Below are 16,294 nucleotides of genomic sequence, written 5' to 3'. Positions count from 1 at the left end.
AGTTATGCTTTGATTCTGGTTTCTTAAATAAAAATAATTTTCAGCACTTACGGAAATAAGATACAGCAGTTAAGAGCTCTATGTGGAAGTTCAACTCCCTAGACTTAAATCCTTACTCTAACATGAACTGCCATCTTGGCTGCTAGGCCCCAGTACATCTGGCCTGTGGTTGGGAAACTAATGTAGAAAAATTAAGAAGCAACAGAGCACCAGAATCAATATTAACAATCCAAAGCCACTTTAACCAAATTGAAATGTGCTCTATGAGAAGCAGCAGCCAAGATCAGAAGTCAAAAATCAGGGTCTGGTAATAACTTGTGATATCCAATTAAAATACCAACCAAATAAATAACAGCAAAATATATACAACTTATAGGAAAGAAAACAAATGCCATGAGGGGCAGGCACACAGTTGGCCAACTAGAATACTGACACAGTTATCAAGGAATTACCCATTTTTTAAAAATGAAGCATAATAGTTTATGGGCAAGGGTGTTCATATCATCATAGAACGCATGATTTTATTTAAACTATTCCTCAGTATAAATGAGGCTTTTCACCTCCCCAAATAAGGCTATCCCTGATATTCATATACAAGAATCTCACTTAAAGGATGCAAAAATTCTAAACGTTAAATGTAGTACTGGTTTAATATTATGAAATAGATTAGAGTGCTGCATGGATTTTAAGATAGCAATGACCATAAGATATGTAACAGATTTGAAAAGAATTGTTTTAATATGTGCATATATATTTCATTGTATACACATGACTTTTAAAGGCATGTCCCAATTTCAAAACCATTTAAACATTCTTTTAAAATGCATTATACACACTAGAAGATACAGTAGTATAATTAATATAAAATGCAACTTATACCTCATTTAAAAACATAAGTATATTAGATATAAAATGATACTCCAATATTTAATAAAATATTAATACATATGTCAAACCATCAACATCAGCCTTTTTTCTCCTTACACAGGGCTTGATTTTAGAGATATAATTATATGACACATGCAATCATATAATCTGCTTTATTTACACTTGACCATTTCATAAGCATTTTCTGCATTAGCTATATATCATATATTGCACATATATATCTACATAATATATATTATATAGAAACATACATGTAATATTTATATTATTATATAAATATATAGGTATATGAGTACAGGTCTATATCACATCAAGAGCCATACCTTAATAAATAGCTTCGCTTCTAAATTTCATAGACCAACATTGTAAACAATACAACTTTTAGTAATTTTCAAATAAATTCAAAATAAACCAAAATTCAAATTAACACCTTTTGAAACTTACGGATCTCCTGCAGCCAGTAGCAGCAAATATCTGGAAGGGATATGATCTGAGGGAAACACTGTGCTGGCAAATTTCACAGCCACTTGTCGAACTTGAACTTCAGGCTATTTGATGTGTAAACATGCACAGACCACCCCGATCCAAAAAAGAAAAAGGAAAAAAAAAATCAATTACCAGTCATTAGTCCCAATCGAGTCTTCCCAATTGTAAACAATTCAAAATTCTAAGGTGACATTTTAATAAATGTGTATCTAAATAAATTAAATAAATCATTTGTTCAAGATCTTTAATCATGTTGTTTAAGTCTTTTGGACACTGGCATTACTTAAAGAGTACTCTTATAATTTTAGAGGATCCTCCAGGTAAAGCAGAAAGACCTCCAAAGACCATAAATAGAGAATCTCTGCACATCCTCAGCTCAAACCTCGGGGCCAGGGTCACTGTGACAGTTTCTGGCCACCACCTCTGCCACCCCAACTCTCAAACTGTCAGTCACATGAGTGAAACTCAGGTATTTTGCAGAAATCACAAACAGAGCCTACTTGGAATCCCCACCAATTTGAAGCAAAATACTTTCAATGTTCTCAGATTAGCTCTAAAGTTAAAACTGACTCCAAAGCAGTTTCAACTACAGAAATATATTCAATTAACCGAGATTAATAATCTGTGACTACAAAGTTCAACCAGAAAAGTTTTAGAATCTACTGATCCTGAAGCCTTATTCTTATGTAACTTCCCCAGGTCACTCCTCTAGCCACAAACATAAGTGAAATAAGACAGACATTAAAAATAGATATATTGTCCCACTCATTCTGGCATTCTTGCTATTTAGCATTCCTTGAAGTATATTAAAGAGTGAGGATATTAAAGACTAGCCTAAATTACATAACTAACCTAGAGTTTGGTTGCTTTAAATGTTGTCTGCGAAAAGAAAAGAAATTAGCTTTGTCTTGGTAATAGTGTTACACGATTTGATCTGCGTGCGTAGAACCGGTATCTATAAGTGTTTATACAAGCATCACTTTTCCTTGTAAAGTTACCTAGAGCAAGTTTATTCTATTCTAATGAGCTTCCAAATATGTCTACACACCTTTGTCCATAATGTATGACCATGAACCACATGCACTGCACACTAAGAGCACTTAACAATAGGACTCCATCATAGTAAGCTTTCTGAGTGTATATAATAGCACATTTAACCCTGTCATATTTTAATATGAAGCAGATACCTTTCTGAATATTTAAAATTCCCTCGAATTATCCAATCATGTCAGTCTAATTCCATTAGGACACAATTTATATTAATCTTACTGACACTTTTTAGTATCATTCTGTCTTCCAATCTCCCTCTCTTTCTACTCCTAAAAATGTGGGACAAAGAACTGACTAAAGCAAATATATAATATTTTACATATTACACATATATGTGTGTGTATATATCTATAGATATTCAAAATCCTCCTACAAATTCCCATGAAAACCAAATAAAGAGGACCAGAGGAAGAAGAGCATGTATGATAGTACTGGCTCACTTCCTAAAGACTCACTTTGACATACGGAATTTGTCTTTCACCCCTTCTGCTTTTCTCTGAAAATGTTACCTATCGAACTCTACCCCAGCAGACAGTATGCTCAGCTACCAGTTACAAAGACAAAACAATTCTAACTCGGAGGACATGGCATTAAGAAGAGTTTTCCCACATGGAAAGCTCTAAACATAAGCATCGCTATGAATACTACCACTCCTTCTCCCCTAAAGTCAAATTTTCATCATGAAGAATTAAAAATAGATCCTAAATCACAGCCCAAGTGAAAGCAAATATTCCTCTTAATTATCAAAACAGTTAAGTAGCAATTCAAATTTTGTTATTAAAAATGTAAACCATATACTACCCAGGCTTTGTAGTTCACACGGACCTACCTTTATTAAGTATGAAGCCACCAGTGCCTCCATGAGAGTTCGCTGTGCCCCTTCCAAAGTACTATATGCTCCAACCATCATAGATAAAGCTTCTTGAATAGCAAGTCGAGTCTCAGGCTCTTCCTATAAAGATAATAAAAATGTTTCCCTCCCTGTTGGGTTCCCAAGGGAACATCCAAACAGAAAGCATAAACTTAGCAGCTGTTTCCCTACCTTACACAGGGCTTCAAAAAGCTGCTGCACAAGCGCTATATCCTTAGTGAATAAATGCGGCATTCGACTGCAAAACAATGTAAAAATATTGTTACTATCATAAATTTCCAAGAGATGAAAAGGGGAAAAAATGAAACTAAACACAAATTTTCCTGAACTCTCTGAAGACAATGTCAGCATCATTATATTACCTCCTCCAAGAGCCAAAAATTTTTCTAAGTAATTATTTAATTCTTTAATCTAAATAACCCTTGATTAATACACACATCTTCCAAATATCACCTCTATAATATTCCATGCATTCAGTTAACATTTCTGATTTTAACAGGAAGAAATTAGATAAGACCAAATTGTGATCTAAACTAATGACTGTCACGGAAAGGGGCTTTGTTACTTCATGCAAACAGACAAGGGACAAGGTTGGCTGACAACCCGGCACGATATCCACTGATCTGGGGTGGCTTTCTTCCAAACCCCAAAGCTCCTTTTGCTGTAGAGAAGAGCAAGACCTGGTCTACACAGGCCAACACAAAACCTGCACTGGGGGTGGAAGCAGCACATGGTGCCGCTGAGGATGCTTCATGTCTGTCTCCCTGCTTTGAAATACAGTGAAGGAAGATGAAGCCAGGAGGAACTGGAATGAGGAAATCACATTGAGAAGAAAAAAAAAAATCTGTCAGGGCCACTCAGAATCATAAACACCATTTTCAGAAAAGAGAATCACTAGAAAAACCTTGATCACTGGGTTTATAAAAAATTAGTGCCAAGTAGCAACAAAAACATTTAAGGATAATCGAAAGTCTCTAGGGTACAAAAAAAGTAACCCATTATGACACAATTCAGTTCAAACTCTCATTTCAAGACCACCATTTAATACAGTAACATATCTTCAAATGTAAATTAAAATATCTCACATCTTTTTCCTTCTACACAGAAGACATTTCTAAACAACCTATGGCCATTAAATACATTGCCTTTCAGAATCACAACAAATTTATTCTCCACCATTATTAAATGCCACATAATTTTTCTGAGTTTACCAACACCATATCTCTCACTAAAAAAGAGTTTACTCACCTGGAGAGTTTTCCAACAGCTGAATATGCCATTGACAGTAGTTTAGGGTCCTTGAAATTAAAAAAAGAAAAGAAAAGAAAGAACAAAAAACAGACAAAACAAAAAATACAGTAAACAGTAAAACCTTTTCGCTGCAATTACATGCATTATTTTACTCCTTATTAAACCTAGGTCTCACTCTAACTACATGGTGTTAGCACCTGAACAACAACAAAAATGTTCAAACTCAGAATCCATCACACTACTAAAAGGAAAAGCAAGACAAAACCTTGCAACCCAAATCATTCCAAAAAGAAAATGCGGTGGTCATAGATATGAAAGGTTTCTCTTAGCTGGTGCTGAGTTCAAGATATTTCAACACTATGTAACCTCCAAACACCAAAGTTCATCTTCAACACACTAAAAAACATTAACTCATTAGAAAATACATCACTGGTCCAACACACTAGGATCCTCCATCTCTCACCAAAATTGCAGTAAACTCTAGTGTGATTTTCTAAAAATCTACACTGTAATGAACAGCTTCTTATCATATTTTCTACCATAAAAAATTAAGAGGGTTATAGTCACCAGGTGAATTAGTGAGGTTCTCTCCTCAAGATACAGATAGAGTTTTACATGGTTTTTCGAAAACTAATAATCTGATTACTCAGAACACAATAAACTTCTACCAGTTAAAGTTTATGTGTTTATCCTAGGATTTGCCCTTCCACATCTAAATGGCTACTCTTATGGATTCATCTGTTGGGAAGACATGCAGATGTCACCTGTAGATAAGGGGACTCACACCCTGTGGTTTGTCTGGCCTCTCTAACTTATATTTAAATATACAGTTTCTCCCCAAAAGCTCCAGCACATTTTTATTTCTACCAATGACTCTAAAGCATCTCACTGTCTATGCCATAAAATAATCTGAGAAGTCCCCTAGATCTTAACCATGCAAGCATTACTTAATAGGAGAAAGAAGCTATGAGAACCAAGCCTACTTACCCCCAAAGCACAGCTGCACAGTAAATAAAGTGCCTTCACTAATAATACCTAGTAACGTGCCTTGACTATGGTGAACAATTTAGGTAGATTATTTTAATCTTCACTGTAGTCTAATGAAGTGGTATTATTATTTTCATTTTTCTGATAAGAACGTGCAAACAATTTAAGTAACTCACAAAAGAACAAAACTAGGATTCAAACTCAGTTCTAATTTCAGATGGTAAGATCTTGATCTCACTATACTATTTGCAAACATGCATTCATGTTTAGCTTATACTGGGGAAAATAACACTAATGAATTCTTGAAATATTACCTTTATAAGCAAATTCCTTTTAAATACTGGAGATATTATAGTAAGAGAAATACAGCAGGGAAAAATGGGATTCAAAAATCCACAATCCAAGGAATCCTCATCCCATTTAGCTTAAGGAATCAAAAATTTACTGAATGCATGTTTTGACAGAATTTTGAATCATCAAAATCTCAGCCCGATTATTTACCACAGAAAAATATAAAAGAAAAAAAGTATCTTAGCCCCTGAGAATTAACAGTTTCCCAACACAAGCCAAATCCAAATAGCCCCATATGGAAATCAACATAAATTTCAATTCCTTTAATTCCATTTTTGCACAATAGCTAGAAGTAGCACAAAAGGCGCTGGCTGAAAAAATGCTATTTAAACATACAGCAGACCGGCGCAGTGGCTCATGCCTGTAATCCCAGCACATTGGGAGGCTGAGGCGGGCAGATCACCTGAGGTCAAGAATTCAAGACCAGCCTGGCCAACATGGGAAAACCCTGTCTCTACTAAAAATACAAAAAATTAGCTGGGTGTGGTGGTGGCAGGTGCCTGTAATCCCAACTACTCAGGAGGCTGAGGCAGGAGAATCACTTGAACCAGGAGCTGGAGGTTGCAGTGAGCAAAGATCTCGCCATTGCACTCCAGCCTGGGCAACAAGAGTGAAACTCCATCTCAAAACAAACAAACAAAAAAAAAGATACAGTAAGACCTCATATCAGTTTTTAATAGTTATTTTCCTCCAAAAAAGCAAAAAAGGGCAGTAATTTCTGAAATTTGTAGTACTTCAAGTAAAAATGTTAAGAAACAATGAAACTTTAACAAACTTCAACTACATTGACAGACCAGAAAGATTACAGAAAATATTTTAAGATATAAAATGTTGATAAAAATTTAAAAGACAAGTCACTTACCTCTTTGTATTCATTGATTAGCTTGGTGAGGCCATTCAAAAGCATTGGACCTAATGGCTTAATCTTGATTTCTGGACAGCTTTAAATAAAACACACATACACAAAGCAAGATAAGAATCACATAACTACATACCTTTACTGATGATTACATAAAATAAAGAGAGACATAACCGAAATAAGTTAATCTATTAAAATACAAAAATATTTAAAGATGAGCAAACATGATTTCTTTCTAGGTAAGATGAATAAAAAGATATACTTGAAGCATACTTGAAGCATTCAATCATTCCAGCAGCTTAAAAACTTTATAAAGTAGTCAAAACTTACGTTATACAAATATGATGCACAAATTGCAGGGATAATGTTCTTAACTTTGAATTTGTATTTGTACCAAAGAGTCCATCATATACCACCTATGTGAAAGGAAGAGTTGAGAACATCAATTAACAAAAATAAGAATTTAATATCTTTGAATAGTAATCAGAATTCAAAAGCAGACCTTTCATACTACATCGCGTTCTTCAACGTTAATGCAGATAAACATTATTAGCTGCCCGACTTAGAAAGTCAATCAGAAGCTCCTATAAATAGTCTGTGGAGTAACAAACACAGTGGTTGATCTCACAAGTCTGCAAAGCTTATGGGTCTACCACAGTGAGGAAACGAAAAGTACACACTGCAGTGGGTCACCGCTCAGCTATTCCCTATGTTTCTTAATTACATGATTCAGGACAAATTCTAACAAAAGCTTCAGGGAAAGCATACACATGGAAATATTCTACAAGTGTCCCATTGGGGTAAAGGTGCTTCAAGTATTAGGAAACCACATCTAGAAGGCAAAAACATCATGTAGATAAGTCCTGTGCAGCATGCAGCAAGTTCAATATTAACCATCAACATCAAAAATATCTAAATCCCTCAAGTTCCTTTTTATGACAAAGCTTACTTACACTTAAAAAAAAAAAAAAAAAAAAAAAAAAAAAAAAAAAAAAAAAAAAAAAACCACTCTACACTCTTGTTCCTAAAACTGCCAGCAGTATTCTGATCTTATTTAACAATAACATGTGAGTTACAGACTAGTATTATCTGCTTTTTAACTGCCACTGTGTTAGGTACTAAGAGATATAAAAAAGAACAAGCACTCAATCTTGTTGAAGAGTTAAGAGATACATACATTAAAATGATACAGAGCCAGGCATGGTGGCTCACACCTATAGTCCCAGCTACTAGGGAGGCTGGGACGGGCGGATCACTTGAGCCCAAGCATTCAAGGCCAGTCTGGGCAACATAGCAAGATCCTGTCTCACTTAAAAAAAAAAAAAAAAATCCCAGCACTTTGGGAGGCCAAGGCAGGAAGATCACTTGAGCCCAGGAGTTCTAGACCAGCCTGGGCAACATAGTGAAACTCCATCTCTACAAAAAAAAATTCAAAAATTAGCCAGGTGTGGTGGCACATGCCTGTAGTCCCAGCTACTTGGGAGGCCCTGAGAGGGGAGAATCACTTGACCCTGGGAGGCAGAGGCTGCATTAAGCCAAGATCGTGACACTGCACTCCAGTCTGGGTGGCGCAGCAAGACTCCAAAAAAACCACAAAAAGTCTCCACAGCAAGTCTCCAAGAAAAAAACACAAAAAGATATAGGACAAAATATAATCAAGCGCTACATTATTTGAAACAGACTTTTTTTTTTTTTTTAGCTACTCAGGAGGCTGAGGTGTAAGGATCACTTGAGCCTCGGAGGCAGAGGCTGAGTGAGACAAGATTGTGCACTTCAACCTGAGCAACACAGTGAGACCCTGTCTCAAAAAAAAAAAAAAACAAGCAAAGAAACAAGCAAAGAAAAAGAAAACAGACTGGATGTGAGCCAAGACTAGAGGCAGGAAAATAAGTTAAAAGAATACTGCAGTAACCAAAACAGGAAGTAATAGTTTGAATTAATATCACCATTATAGGTGTAGAGAAGTGAAGACATTAAGAAGATGAAATCAAGAGGATTTGGCCACTGCCTTCAAGTGAGCTTTCAGTTAACGATGACTCAGCTTTTTCACTTAAGTGACTAAGTTGCTAATGATACCATTTTTGGAGAAAAGCCACACATTAAAAAAAAAAATCTTGTTTGAAAGGGATTATTACCATACATTTAAGATAAATGGAAGCCATATATAGTATAGGCTAAGTGTTCCTTACTGGAAATGCTTAGGATCAGAATTGTTTTGAGATTTCAGATTTTTTCAGATTTTGGAATATGTATACATACATAATGAGATATCCTGGGGATGAGACCCAAATTTAAAGATGAAAGTCACTGACATTTTCTATACACCTCATGCACATAGTCTGAAGGTAATTTATACAATATTGTAAATAATTTTGTTCATGAAGTAAAGTTTTGACTGTTTTAATGCAATCCATCACACGAGACCAGGTATGGAATTTTGCACTCGGAGCATCATGTCAGTACTCAAAAAGTTTTGGACTTTGGAGCATTTAGGATTTCAGATTTTCTAATTAGAGATGCTCAACCTATATATATTTTCTGATAATTTTTTAAAAATCATACTGCAGCAAATTTAAGATAGAAAAAAAAAGAATCTCATTAATCTTGTTATATACATCAACCTACCCACTGAATATCCATTAACACAATTCTTTCTCTAATTAAACAGACATAAAAGTTGCAGACAGGCCAATATCCTCTGGAAAAAATAAATTACCTGAATGTTGGCTGGGAACGTTTCAGCAGCTTGTCTAGAGCGGAGGAGATGGGGGACAATCTTTAACTTGACTCTCGTACTGACAGGGTCCCTTTTCAACTCTGGCTTCAGAACTGCACCCTGTTGAAAATATGCTTGATTTTAACTTAGAAATTCAAAATGATTTTGAACTGAAAATGTCATGAGAATTCATCTAAATCAGTGGTCTCTCAAACTTTGTTTCAAGATCCCTTTACACTCTTAAAAATTACTGAACTCTCCAAAGAGCTTCTGTTTATATCTGTGTAACCCATCAATATTTATTATATTGGAAATTAAAACTGAGAAATTAACATATTTGTTAACTCAGAATTATTAATAAACTCATTATTTCAAAACTAACATTTGTTGGCCGGGCACGGTGGCTCAAGCCTGTAATCCCAGCACTTTGGGAGGCTGAGACGGGCGGATCACGAGGTCAGGAGATCGAGACCATCCTGGCTAACATGGTGAAACCCCGTCTCTACTAAAAATACAAAAACTAGCTGGGCGAGGTGGCGGGCGCCTGTAGTCTCAGCTACTCGGGAGGCTGAGGCAGGAGAATGGCGTAAACCCAGTAGGCGGAGCTTGCAGTGAGCTGAGATCCGGCCACTGCACTCCAGTCCGGGCGACAGAGCAAGACTCTGCCTCAAAAAAAAAAAAAAAAAAAAAACTAACATTTGTTATAAAAAATAACTACTTTCCAAAGCAAAAAAAATTGTACTGATGGAGAAGCACTATTTTACATTGTCTACAAATCACTTCAATGTTCACCTTACTACAAGAGAAATGAATTTTTATATATTCTTCTGTATTCAATCTGCTATAATACACTGTTTTGGTTGAAGTAAGTAACAAAAACCTAGCTTGCACAGATATGTGTGGTTGGAAAAGTGAAGATGATTTTGGCCTTCTTAGGTAATTGTGGATATTCTTTTTTGATACTACACCAAAACTTGACAAATAATAATTTCTTAACAGTTAAGTGCTTATTTTTAAAAAATGAAAAAAGATTAGTTGCAATTTGGAGTTGAAACCATATCAATGAACTTTTATATACTCTTATACTATATCCCACTGATTATCTTACTCTGAATGGCTCCCTTGCCCTTATATGCTTTTGTAACATCATTCCTCATTTGCAAAATACTGGCTCACTGAGTTAAGCAAATGTTTCTTCATACAACATTTCTTTACAAAGCCTGTGCTCATATCACCTGTGTTCCAATCACATCAGAAAAATCCACTAAGTACTGATAAGCTATCAAATAACCGTGGTGAACACAAGTTTCTCAAAATTCTAATTTTTGCTTGAAAGCTAACTTTTATTATTGCCAATAAATCATGTTGTTTTTCTTGAAGTAACAACCTCATTTTTTTCCTTTTAAAGAAAATATGTGCCAAACACCCATCTCAGTAGCTATAATTTGCCTGTCTACTCGTCAAGTAAAGTCATTTTTACTGCTTCATCAAGAATGTTCTTAAGTAAAGCTGAGTTTTATTCTCTCTCTTTTTTTTAAATGAGTACATAACACTGAAGAAAAGAATGACTGTTAGTCATCTGGTGACATAGTTTTGATGTGTGGTAGGAACCAAGCAAGTACACTCACCATTGCTTTTGTACCATGAGTGCAAATACACAGTACAAAAAGAAAAGGCCTTCACAGATCACCTAAAAGGTTTTTGAGACCCTTAAAAGGTCCATGGAACACACTCCGAGAACCACTAATCTAATCCAACTCCTTCATTTTCTACATGAAGAATATGAGGCCAGGAAAGGTTATGTGATCAGCCAAACCTTTCCTCCCCAACACATTCATGGGTACAGCCATTTGGGGCTAGAATTCAGAGGTCCTGATTCCCATTCATTCAGCTACTCAAGAGACTTAGGCAGGAGCACAGCTTAAGCCCAGAAGTTCAAGTCCAACCTAGGCAACATAGCAAGACCCCATTTCAAACAAAAAAGGGCAAGAATGCAAGCATTCAAACAAATAATCCTTGTATGTCTGGGTTTGGACTTGGAATACTTTTAAACACAATGAACTAAAAAGAACTCATTTTATTAAGGCAAAGGTCTTACTTTGAGGCTTTAGGAGAAACCATCTTTTGTTCTAGATTCTAGACCAGAAGTCTACGAACTACAGCCCACAGTCCAAATCTGGCCCACCATTTATTTTGATAAAGTCTATGAGTTAAGCATCAATTTTACATGTTTTAATAGTTAAAAAATATCAAAGGAATAATATTTTGTAATACATGAAAACTACATGAAATTCAAACATCAGTATCCACAAAATTTTACCGGCACACAACCATGCTCATTCGGTTATGTATTGCCTATGGTTGTTTTCATGTTACAAGAGTTGAGCAGCTGCAACCTAAGAGACCATAAGGCCTGCAAAGCCTACAAATTTTACAGAAAAAATCTGTCAATCCCTACTCTAGACAGTTTGTCATTGTTATTTAGGAATCTGAATTTACAACACCAGATCCAGTAAACTAAGTTACCAGGTTTTAATTCATCTAAACTAGCATGACTTAAAACTATCGTTTTGTTATAGTACAGATTCAGCTTAAATGAAACTAGAAGAAAATGTATAAATACATAGTTCATGTCAACAAACTACTTTTTATGCTGATGTAAGAATAAATCAAAACAGCCTACCTCTTTTGTCTTCAGTGGTATATCTCCAAGGTACACCTTGTACATCTTATTAACGATGGCAGGATTATTCCAGTCAATTAAGCTATGGAAGGTTTCAACACAGGTTGTTAAAATTATTTTTTCCTCCTCCTTCAGTGATTTCAAAAAAATTATAGCCCCATCATTTCTTAACAAAAGAAAACGTTAGAAATACACAAATGAAATGGGCAATTGACATTGTAGAAGAGAAGGAAAAAAAAGGTACTAATTTCTGTTAAAGTTTGTTTTTAAACCAAAACAAATACAAATCACTTATCCCACCCTGACTCAACAGATTATTGTATCCAATGGCACAATTTGGTACCACAAGAAAAATGGACACTGTTCCTACACAGATGGGTTCACAGGGCCAATGGCATGGAGTAACTCCAACAGAACAGAGCTTTACTACACTTGTTCAAAGAGGCCTGGGGCAGGGTAGGATTTGTCTGTTTAACCATTTGGCAATTCAAAAGTGATAAGGAAACTGACAAAAAAATTTGTACCCATGAAATTAAAGCCACATCTAGGAAGCTTGTAAGCCACTTTATGTCTCTAATGTTAGGTCACTGTAATTCCCAGCATCCCCCTCCTTATCTACCAGTACACACTTGCAGTTTTAATTCTGCAGAGTAGTTATGCTGCTATTAGTCACTAAGACTTAATTCTGTTTGGGCCCCACAATAAGGTGAATTCAGATATAAGATAATCAGTGAAGGCCGGGCACGGTGGCTCACACCTGTAATCCCAGCACTTTGGGAGGCCGAGGCAGGTGGATCACCTGAGGTCAGGAGTTCAAGACCAGCCTGGCCAACATGGTTTTCTACTAAAAATACAAAAATTAGCCAGGCATGGTGGTGCGGTCTATTTTTTTTATATATAAAATATAGAAATAAAAATAGCAGTTTCAATAGAAACATAAATAGGTTTATCCACTGCTACTGTAATCCCAGCTACTCCAGAGGCTGAGGCAGGAGAATCACTTGAATCTGAGAGGTGTAGACTACAGTGAGCTGAGACTGCGCCATAGCACTCCATCCTGCATGACAGAGCAAGACGCCATCTCAAAAAAAAAAAAAATGATTGGTGATTCACTCCTACCCTCTGCAGCAGATCCCACCCAAACATTTCACAAACCTAGCAATAATGCAATCCTTCCTTCCATTTGACTGGTTTACCATACTATACTCTCTCTGCCCTTTGACATTGGTTCTGCTTTCAAGCTATCCTGTGTTTGTGCAAACATATGAAGCTGCTTTGACTGTTTTTCAGATTTATCTTTTCTTTCATAGTTTATCAATATGCTTCTTAGAATAGCCACAATCCCACTATCCTCAGAGGCATTCTACAATTCTGTTTTGGATATGATTCACCTACATCTTTCCTAAGCTGATTGCTACTAACTAATCCTCAAGCTCCACCATTGCTTTTCTTTCATAATACTTGTGGTTTAGAGATTTCAGACAAAACAAACACTTTAGTAAAAGAAACTAAAAACTTAGTAGTAATTAATTTCATTCATATTTTGGCAAATATATAATATTCCATAAAGATACATACAGTAATTTACTTAACTATATCCCCATTATGGAAAACAGAATTTGTTTTCATATTTTAACAATGATAGAAAATGATATAATGAACAAATCTATAAAATTTTTCTAAATCTCTTCCTGCTTTCAAATAATTTCCTTAGGACAAATTCCCAAAAGACTGAGATAAAAGGACAGAAATATCTTCATGATTCATTACTTATTGCAAACTGCTTTCCAAAACTTCATTTCAATTTATAATGCCAATCAACAGGGTATAAAATTAGCAGTTCTGACCGGGAGTGGTGGCTCACCCTGTAATCCCAGCACTCTGAGAGGCCGAGCCACATGGATCACCTGAGCTCAGGAGTTCAAGAGCAGCCTGGGCAACATGGTGATACCCCGTTTCTACTAAAAATACAAAAATTAGGTAAGTGTGGTGGCCAACGCCTGTAGTCCCAGCTACCTGGGAGGCTGAGGCACAAGAATCACTTGAACCTGGGAGGCGAAGGTTGCAGTGAGCTGAGATCGTGCCACTGCACTCCTGCCTGGAAACAGAGAAAGACTGTGTCTCAAAAAATAAATATATAAATAAAAATAAAAATAGCAGTTTCAATAGAAACATAAATGGGTTTATCCAGTGCTACTGGTATCCCATTCATTTATTTTTCATTGACTTTATTTCTTATACAGAATATTTTCTGTAAGTCTATTTGCTATCTGTATCTCCTCGTGTGTGAATTAGAATCTATTCAGCAACTCTTTTCATGAATGTAATTTTCACTGTATTAACCATAATACATACAAAGTCTTTATTAAAAGTAATCTCAAATGGTTTGAGACAGAGAAAAAAATAAAAATTGGTAACTTCTTGAACTGACACTTTTCTTAACATCAATTCTTTAAGTTCATCTACCTAGCCAGAAGTCTCATTGATTGTGATGACATTCCTAACCTAGTCCAGCTACAAACAGCATCTCCACACAGATTTTCTTCTCTGTCTTACACAGAATTCAACTCTTTAGCAAACTTTATTACAAACTGGGTATATCTAATCATCTCCTCTAAGTTGAATGCCTCATTACATAAAATCCTAAAAATATATATATACACACATGTGGCAAGCAAGCTTTGAGAAATCTAGCCCTTTCAACCTTGAAAACTTATAGAGAAGTAGTTACCTCTGTTTGCTTTTCAACTCTAGGTCTGCTGCCGTTGCCACACTGTGGCGTGTGTCACTAGAAGCAATTACCAAATGGAGAACAGCCTCGAGTTCAGGCACCTGTTCAGCTTCTATGAATTTCACGATTCCCAATTTGCACTGTAGACAAATGAAGGCAAGGAGAAAGAACAGTCAGGGGAGCAAAGGACACCCACTCAAAGTACTGCTTAACATATCAGTGTGGTCACAAACCAAAGATGAGCAGTAACAACAGTAGCAGCTCTTACTTGGGCTTACAATGTGCCAGGGACTATACTAAAGCACATATATTCATAATGTCACTTAATCCTCACAATCTAATAAATCAATCATTATACCCATTTTTTAGCTAAAAATACTGAGGCAAGGCTTTGATTAAGACACTGGTAAACAATGAAGGCAGGATTCAAACCCAAGTCTGTCTGACTCCAAAATTATTATGATACACAGCCACCCTAGTGAGGTTACATAGCCTCTCTAGAGTGATAAAGTCTTGAAGTCCAAATTTGGGGCCTCCAGATAAGACAGTGGTACACCAGGAATAAAGTGCTCCATGGATTTTTCTGACAGTTCAAAAAGAACTAAACAACTCACATTCCATGGAGTTTCACTCTATTGCTAACATATAAAGGACATGATTTCAAATGTTAGCTACTCAATACAAGTGAAATTCTAATCAGTTTTCAATTTAATTGACTGGCTGAAATGAAACAGACTAAAGAGAGATTCTGCTGAGAACTTCATGCAATGTAAACATGCTATGAATTTCACTACAAATGACTGTATTCAGGATAATACACCCGAAAAAATAAAATTTCATTTTCATCTTAAAAAAACAGCCACATAACAGTTTTCACATATACTAGGATTAATAAAGTTTTACAATTATTAAATGAGAAAAAAATGCAATTTAAAAAAGTATAAGGCCGGGCGCGGTGGCTCAAGCCTGTAATCCCAGCACTTTGGGAGGCCGAGGTGGGCGGATCACGAGGTCAGGAGATCGAGACCATCCTGGCTAACACGGTGAAACCCCGTCTCTACTAAAAAATACCAAAAACTAGCCAGGCGAGGTGGCGGGCGCCTGTAGTCCCAGCTACTCCGGAGGCTGAGGCAGGAGAATGGCGTAAACCCAGAAGGTGGAGCTTGCAGTGAGCTGAGATCCGGCCACTGCACTCCAGCCTGGGCGACAAAGCCAGACTCCGTCTCAAAAAATAAAAATAAAAATAAAAAATAAAAAAGTATAACAGATCAAAAAAGGACCTGCCTTCCCTCTCCCGCTCAACACAACTTATTTTTAACAACAGTTACAACAGAAAAGATTCAAACATTTGTACAGCCATAAAAAAGAAACTTATGGAAGTCAAGTACACAAAGATATAAACTAAACAAAAAATATGTAAA

General features: G+C 36.0%; 1 protein-coding gene across 4 annotated transcripts in view; it reads right to left on the bottom strand.

Annotated features, from left to right (window-relative positions):
* The window catches only part of ECPAS (Ecm29 proteasome adaptor and scaffold), a 127,476-nt gene that overhangs the window by 60,610 nt on the left and 50,572 nt on the right, over positions 1 to 16,294 (bottom strand). For all 4 annotated transcript variants that reach the window (XM_026456262.2, XM_026456263.1, XM_026456261.2 and 1 more), the window contains 9 exons: positions 14,874 to 15,013; positions 12,143 to 12,224; positions 9,460 to 9,579; positions 7,074 to 7,159; positions 6,747 to 6,825; positions 4,544 to 4,593; positions 3,467 to 3,533; positions 3,254 to 3,376; positions 1,333 to 1,436 (listed from right to left, as the gene is read on the bottom strand). In XM_026456262.2, the coding sequence (XP_026312047.1) occupies positions 1,333 to 1,436; positions 3,254 to 3,376; positions 3,467 to 3,533; positions 4,544 to 4,593; positions 6,747 to 6,825; positions 7,074 to 7,159; positions 9,460 to 9,579; positions 12,143 to 12,224; positions 14,874 to 15,013 (851 nt within the window). The remainder of the gene's footprint in view (positions 1 to 1,332; positions 1,437 to 3,253; positions 3,377 to 3,466; positions 3,534 to 4,543; positions 4,594 to 6,746; positions 6,826 to 7,073; positions 7,160 to 9,459; positions 9,580 to 12,142; positions 12,225 to 14,873; positions 15,014 to 16,294) is intronic.

Source organism: Piliocolobus tephrosceles, chromosome 14 (assembly GCF_002776525.5).
Source record: "Piliocolobus tephrosceles isolate RC106 chromosome 14, ASM277652v3, whole genome shotgun sequence".
Classification (NCBI taxonomy): domain Eukaryota; kingdom Metazoa; phylum Chordata; class Mammalia; order Primates; family Cercopithecidae; genus Piliocolobus; species Piliocolobus tephrosceles.
This window is presented reverse-complemented; position numbering and strand designations above follow the sequence as displayed.